Genomic DNA, 7,247 nt, shown 5'->3' with positions numbered 1-7,247 from the left:
AATTTTTTATTTCTCCTAAAACAATATAATTAAGAATCATATAATGCGTAACCAAACTTCATATCTCACTAGGACATTTGTTTCGACCTTTAGAAATTACGATTACGTACGTACCTCTTAGTTTTAGATTGGATTATGTGAAAATATTCAGTTGATAGCATTATTTTGTTTCTCTTGGCTAATCACGATCATAGACAAAGCACATCTCCGAAGGTTAAATGCAGTCGCTATACACCGGACCAGTGTAGTTTTCACGAAGTGGTCCTTTTTATAAACCTTCTTGAGAATTCTACATTTTTAATCCATTTTTTTGTCGTGTAGTGATCTTTTTCCTCTAATCTAATCAAAATCAGAGCTAAAACGTTTGACATTACCAAAGCCAATATCAAAACCATTTTAAGCTTGCCGAGGTCAGAAAATATAATATTACTTTGATCAGATCAGGCCATGATCATCTTCTTCTTCTTTGACGATCATAATTCATAAACCCTAATTCTCAGATTATGATGACTCTTTACGGTCAAGAAAGGTCAGCGGACGCCACAAGTAACCACCGGGTTGAGACGACGGAGACTGTCGTGAGAGACATCCACGCGCTAACTCCGACGCCGGAAGATAACTCCCGGACGATGACGACGACGTTGCCTCCACCGCCTGCTTTCCGAGGCTATTTTTCTCCGCCAAGGTCAACAACGACCATGAGCGAAGGAGCTTCTTCTGGCGAGAACTTCACGACTATAAGCAGAGAGTTCAACGCTCTAGTCATCGCTGGCTCCTCTATGGAAAACAACGAACCAACGGCTCGTAACGTCACGCAACGTGAAGAAGAGAGACAACATGACTTGAACTTGATGAGGATTCACGAGGAGAGGGATCATGAAGTGGAGACGAATCCTTTGGCAATTGTGCCGGACCAGTATCCGAGTCCGGGTTTGGATCCTGGAAGTGAGAATAGGTTGTTGGGTCTGGGTGAAAGTCAAGGTCGGGTAGGGACGACGACGGTGCAAAGGGTGAAGAGGGAAGAGGTGGAAGCGAAGATAACGGCGTGGCAGACGGCAAAACTGGCTAAGATCAATAACAGGTTTAAGAGAGAAGACGCCGTTATTAACGGTTGGGTTAATGAACAAGTCAACAAGGCCAATTCTTGGATGAAAAAAATCGAGGTAATTTTTTTTTTGGTTTAAATTAACTTCTCATAATCGTCTCATTTAAAATTTTTGTAAACCATTTTAGGTGCGTTGTGGTGGCATAATTTGTAGTAATGTAAATTAGGTGAGAGATAGTAATATATATCTCACATTCTAGCTTCTAATTAATGTTTTATATATAGGATCGTGGCATCATCATTGTCACATGTAATTCTTAGTTCAACAAACATTGTGGAATTATATGTAATTTTCCGGGATTGATGATATAGTGAAAAATATTTAATAAAAGGCGGGTTAAGTGATAGTCTAAATGGTGAATTCATTTCGGATTAATAATGTATACACAGAGACATGTATGTATAAGTTTAGCTAACAATTTGGGATCGATGCATGCAGAGGANACGTGAAGAAGAGAGACAACATGACTTGAACTTGATGAGGATTCACGAGGAGAGGGATCATGAAGTGGAGACGAATCCTTTGGCAATTGTGCCGGACCAGTATCCGAGTCCGGGTTTGGATCCTGGAAGTGAGAATAGGTTGTTGGGTCTGGGTGAAAGTCAAGGTCGGGTAGGGACGACGACGGTGCAAAGGGTGAAGAGGGAAGAGGTGGAAGCGAAGATAACGGCGTGGCAGACGGCAAAACTGGCTAAGATCAATAACAGGTTTAAGAGAGAAGACGCCGTTATTAACGGTTGGGTTAATGAACAAGTCAACAAGGCCAATTCTTGGATGAAAAAAATCGAGGTAATTTTTTTTTTGGTTTAAATTAACTTCTCATAATCGTCTCATTTAAAATTTTTGTAAACCATTTTAGGTGCGTTGTGGTGGCATAATTTGTAGTAATGTAAATTAGGTGAGAGATAGTAATATATATCTCACATTCTAGCTTCTAATTAATGTTTTATATATAGGATCGTGGCATCATCATTGTCACATGTAATTCTTAGTTCAACAAACATTGTGGAATTATATGTAATTTTCCGGGATTGATGATATAGTGAAAAATATTTAATAAAAGGCGGGTTAAGTGATAGTCTAAATGGTGAATTCATTTCGGATTAATAATGTATACACAGAGACATGTATGTATAAGTTTAGCTAACAATTTGGGATCGATGCATGCAGAGGAAGCTAGAGGAAAGAAAAGCGAAAGCGATGGAGAAAACGCAAAACAATGTGGCCAAAGCACAGAGGAAAGCAGAGGAGAGAAGAGCGACGGCAGAGGCAAAGAGAGGGACAGATGTTGCAAAAGTAGTTGAAGTTGCTAATCTCATGAGAGCTGTCGGACGCCCTCCTGCCAAACGCTCATTCTTCTCTTTCTCTTAGGTTTTTAGTTTATTTAATCATTAAATTAAGCATCACTTGTTGTACGTATATTAGTTATAACTATTATATTTGGTAAAGAAAGGGACATTTTTTTGGTTATTATATATACACATAAATGAGAGTGTACGTATAGTAGTACTGTTGTGTGGTTGTGTACTTTGCTTAGTTACACCATACAGAAGAGCTGTGTAATCCAAATCCGAACAAAAAAAACAATTATGAATTAATTCAACTTAAATTTGAGGTATGCGTTTGTTTCCAAAAATAAAATAAAATTATTCTACCATCCATATTTAATGATTTGAGGTATCTAGTTTGTATGACTTGATGAATTCCCAAATGTTAGTATTCTTAAATGTGTTGTTTGGTTTAGTCTAAGAACCAAATAAAATTATTACAATTACATGCGGAATCCAAAAAAAACCCAAAGAATATGGTTAAAAAAACAGTTGGAGTAGCCAGCTTTTCTATGGATTTAGATGAGATTTCCTAGCTCCCTTTTAGATAGAAGTTTAAAGCTTTCTCAATTTTCTCTTATTGCTCTTTGTAATTAATGGCATATGTAATAATTTAAATTTACAATGATTCATCATCAAAATATTCTCACTTTCTTTGCACTTTTGGGTACATACGTTGAGCCAACCTAGGTTTAACAGATGCGACTAGAGACTTAGCGGTGAACGAATTAGGATCAGCAGGAAAGAGATCAACCTTACTAGTACCAGGAAGGTGGCTCCATTCGAACCCTTGGAGAAGCCTGGCTAGTAACATGATGGTCATAGATGTCCCAATCTTAGAGCCTATGCAGCCACGCCGACCGGTGCCGAATGTCACGAGCCGCATATCCGGTTCCATTAAACTCACGTTAATTGAGTTCCCACCATGTCCATCGAGGTGTCGTTCTGGCTTGAACACGTCTGGTTCGTCCCATATCTTAGGGTTCTGGCCAAGCCCTAGACGACTCACAAGAATATGGCTACCTATCATTGCAATCAAATAAATACCACATAGTTTGTAAAGCCCAAGCATTGCCGCCTAAGATTTTGAATGCGTGGTTGTGAACTCATTACTCATGAACATATATGCCTGACCCATGCGTTAAATGGTCCTCTTAAGGTAGCGGCCATAGGAAGATAAATCTAAACAGTTTTGATATTTTAACATAAAATTTTAAGAAATACGCTCGATCTCGAATCTTCCACCCTGGCTGGTGGTCCCGCACTCTCATTTGTGCAGTTTGCTAACTTATTTTATTTAATTGTATTATACTTTTAACATATTTCGAATTTGGTTCGAGTTCGAATTGATCAAATATGGTTTGGTTCAATATAGTTTTTTTTTCCCCTACCTACTACATCTACATGCATGCATGAGTTGTATATACCTTTGGGGACAAAATAACCCGCCAGGGTAGTATCTTCTCGAGCTCTGTGAGGGGGCATGAACGGACTAACTGGGTGAAGCCGGAAAGATTCTCTGCTACAAGCTTTGATGTAGTTGAGTTGTGATATGTCTGATTCTTGCACAAGTCTGTCTTTGCCAACTACCGTGTCCAATTCATTTGTGGCTTTCTCAAGAATCTCTGGATGATTCAACATCTCTGCTATCGTCCACTCTACGTTATTCATCGTATTATCGATTGCTGCAACATTGATATCCTATATATAGCAAAAAAATGCATCACGATTTTGGTTATTACTTGATTTTTTTTATTTTTATTTTGCAATTATTCTTGGACATTTAATTAAAGCCACATTTTATTTGTAAGGATAGTGTGAACATCACTAACCTTGCATTGAGCTCTAATCTCATCAAATGTGAATAAGGACATTCCTTGGTCATCTTTTAGCGTGATTAAGATATCGAGCCAATCTTCTTCCGTTTCTTTTCCACCTCTCTCCCTCCACAATTGCATTCTCTCGTGGATGATGGGGTCGTTGCACTTGTTGATTATATCAACCGCTTCTCTAACTTCAGCCTCCTTTCCATTTAGGTTCCATCCTCGAAGACAAGGGATGTAGTCCGTTACGTTAAAGCTGAAAAAAGAATCAAGAGATTTATATATTGCGTCCATGTGTTCTTTCTCTTCCCGCCCGAGACCGAGACCATTACCGCTCTCGGTCACTACTTCTTCAAAATGCCTCCGACCAAAGATCATTATCATCATTACGGCATGGCAATAAATACCCGTGATGTCTCTCACGTTGACTTTAGTATATGTTGACCCTAATTGGCATAAGTTAAAAACATAAGCGACGATGTTATCGGCTTCGAGGGTTCTATCACTAAGGGAATTGTTCAACATTTTCGGAGACATTAGTTTGGCCACCATCATTTTCTTCATCAGCTTCCATCTCTCCCCGTAGAAAGAAAAAACCACGTCCTTATAGCCTTCGCTTATGAGATTGCTCGAGTACGACTCCACACGGTCAGCAAAAGCCTCGTCCCTGTCTCTAACCACTTCTCGAGCAATCTCGCTTGAGGTTACGGTGATGACGTGGACACGTGCGAAACGGAAGCAAGCTATCTCCGTTTTCATGTTTTCCATGACACGGTGGAGCCACCAGGAAGTATGCCGGTTTAGGCTGATGTGGACCAAGTTTCCGATGACAGGCCATCCCCGTGGACCCGGGCGAAGCTGGCCTTTCTGTTTTGTTGACCTGAAGAAACGTATGGCGAGAAGGAGGACTAGCTTAATAAAAAATAGAACAAACGTAAAATTAGATGGATCAGCAAGATTCATGTTCATAATTTTTTTTTTCTTTTTCAGTTGGTCGATGAAACGAGGTTTTCTTTTGGGTAGAAAAAATAATGGAGGAAACTTAGTATTAAAAGGAATAAGAAACGTTTTGTTCGTGAAGTATGTATGTAGATCCCACGTATAATAGACCGAACGTAGAGAAAGGTTAAATGACATCGAATTCCTTATGAGGCTAAATTAGAAGATCTTTTGTAGCTGAAAGCTCTTCGATTAATTTATATCCACATTAAATCAAAAAGCATTTTCTTAAATAAAACATTTCCTTCTTGAAGCGTTCCTTTCTATTTCTTGAGTGTCCCCACTCTTTATTGGCCGGCTGGCTCGTTGTACCACCTTAAATGGCTACAACGGAAAGATCCTTGGCCTCAAAACCTCCAATCACTTGTTGCAACGGTTTATGATCAGATTATCAGTCACCAGATTTTTTACTCAAAATTAATATAAATTATGAGAAGCAAAATAACACTATGCTGATAATTATTTCCATAAATATAAATTTTGAAATTTGCATGTCATCATATGTTGTAGCATTGAGGTATCGGAGGAGATCATCGAAACTAACGTTATTTCTGTTTGCTCGCTTTGGACTTAACAAGTTTTTATTATTTGGAAAATATGGAATGACTAAGAAAATGGCAACTCAGATTCATCCGTATGCCTCTTATTTTACTACTTAGGCATTCGTTCATTGACTGACACATTGTTAAATACATGCCTCTCAGCATGAAATTGTTAAAAAGTACTACCCTTTTTCAAAAACACCTTCTTTTTTTACCATATATGTATTAATGCTTTTTTTGACCAAAAAAATATGTATTAATGTTCTTGGTCCACAAGCATGTTTGTCTATTCTCATTTTCTTGAGACCCAAACATATATTTTGGTATGCTCCTCAAATATATAAATATATAAAAGATAAATGATAATTCGACAATTTATCAAGTCTCAAATCGAAATAAACAAAATATGTACTAGTATTGTGTGTAATTAACATGATTGAAAAATGTGTCAACTGATCAATTAAATTATGAAATGAGTCATAAATGAATTTAAATTTGCATATTATTTATATTTTTGTCAGCAGCACACAATACATCAACAACTAGTTAACTGCTGATTTTTCCTACATTTATGTTTAAATGTTTGTTTATGTTGTTGCTTTGGTGAATGATGTCATTTGTTTTTAATTAATGAATTGGTCCATAAGGCCCATACTTTCCATATGTCTTATTTAAGAAAACAAATTAAATAAGTAATCAACGGAAAATGAAAATTTTGATCAAAATAAATAAATAAAAAATTTCAACGATATATCCTTAATGGTCTCTTTATCAGTTTCCTTATGAGCTCTAAGAAAGAGCTTCCATGGATGCAATCAAATGCAGCTCTAGTTTTTCATGATTTTTTTACCACTTTTGGTAAGTTCATGTTTTTTTTTTTTTTTTTTTTTTTTTTNTTTTACAGTTTTCCTGTTTAGAAAAGATAATAAACGAGCTATTTATTATCCATGGTTGAGTTCTCACGTTTAAAGAGCTCGAATCGGATGACTTTACAAGTGAGTTCATTTATGACTTTCTTTTGTTTCGGGTAGGATTGGTTTTTGAGAAATAACCAAAACTAATAATTTTTTTTGCGTAAAAAAAAAACTCTCGTTTATGCTGTCATGAGTAAAAACACATTGTTTGTGATGAATAAAAACAACTATTAAAAATACACCAATCATCATCACAAAACTGTCTTGAATAATAGACATCATAACCAAAACCTCTCGTAATTCACAAACATGCATAAAACAATGAAAATAAAGCATCTGATGATCTGATTGTACAACTAGACATGATCTTAAATAGTCACAACAATGGAAGAATCCAAATCAAAGAATTTATGTTACCCACAATCACCAAATCTGTCTTGGGTAAAACAGTTCATTACAATATATGATCATCAATCACTACAAAGACACTTCATTGTGCTGTAAGAAAATATAAAGAATCAAACCCAAACCAACC

At 36.8% G+C, this 7,247-nt stretch overlaps 2 protein-coding genes across 3 annotated transcripts; one reads left to right on the top strand and one right to left on the bottom strand.

The window, feature by feature from the left end:
- On the top strand, positions 1-2,603 carry LOC104793103 (remorin-like). Of its 2 annotated transcripts, XM_010519379.1 has the most exons (3): positions 1-410; positions 501-1,163; positions 2,277-2,603. In XM_010519379.1, the coding sequence occupies exons 2-3, from the start codon at positions 504-506 to the stop codon at positions 2,475-2,477; spliced, it is 861 nt and encodes a 286-aa protein (XP_010517681.1). In that variant the 5' UTR covers positions 1-410; positions 501-503; the 3' UTR covers positions 2,478-2,603. The 2 variants fall into 2 exon arrangements, with proteins under 2 accessions (XP_010517681.1, XP_010517682.1); XM_010519380.2 differs by lacking the exon at positions 2,277-2,603 and adding an exon at positions 1,234-1,523 and having other exon boundaries at positions 2-1,163.
- LOC104793102 (dihomomethionine N-hydroxylase-like) lies at positions 2,995-5,331 on the bottom strand. The gene is made up of 3 exons (XM_010519378.2): positions 4,267-5,331; positions 3,862-4,135; positions 2,995-3,457 (listed from the first exon to the last, which is right to left on the bottom strand). The coding sequence occupies exons 1-3, from the start codon at positions 5,224-5,226 to the stop codon at positions 3,081-3,083; spliced, it is 1,611 nt and encodes a 536-aa protein (XP_010517680.1). The 5' UTR covers positions 5,227-5,331; the 3' UTR covers positions 2,995-3,080.

The sequence above is a fragment of the Camelina sativa genome, chromosome 6, assembly GCF_000633955.1.
Source record: "Camelina sativa cultivar DH55 chromosome 6, Cs, whole genome shotgun sequence".
Classification (NCBI taxonomy): domain Eukaryota; kingdom Viridiplantae; phylum Streptophyta; class Magnoliopsida; order Brassicales; family Brassicaceae; genus Camelina; species Camelina sativa.
The sequence above is the reverse complement of the archived record's forward strand: the minus strand, read 5'-3'. Positions and strand labels throughout refer to the sequence as shown.

Excerpts from the sequence above, each read along its gene's own strand:
- LOC104793103 (XM_010519379.1), top strand. The coding sequence starts at position 504 with ATGATGACTCTTTACGGTCAAGAAAGGTCAGCGGACGCCACAAGTAAC. Across the intron at positions 1,164-2,276 it reads CTTGGATGAAAAAAATCGAG|AGGAAGCTAGAGGAAAGAAA; the intron begins GTAATTTTTTTT and ends CGATGCATGCAG.
- LOC104793102 (XM_010519378.2), bottom strand. The coding sequence starts at position 5,226 with ATGAACATGAATCTTGCTGATCCATCTAATTTTACGTTTGTTCTATTT. Across the intron at positions 4,136-4,266 it reads AGATTAGAGCTCAATGCAAG|GATATCAATGTTGCAGCAAT; the intron begins GTTAGTGATGTT and ends TGCTATATATAG. Across the intron at positions 3,458-3,861 it reads GGGTTATTTTGTCCCCAAAG|GTAGCCATATTCTTGTGAGT; the intron begins GTATATACAACT and ends TTGCAATGATAG.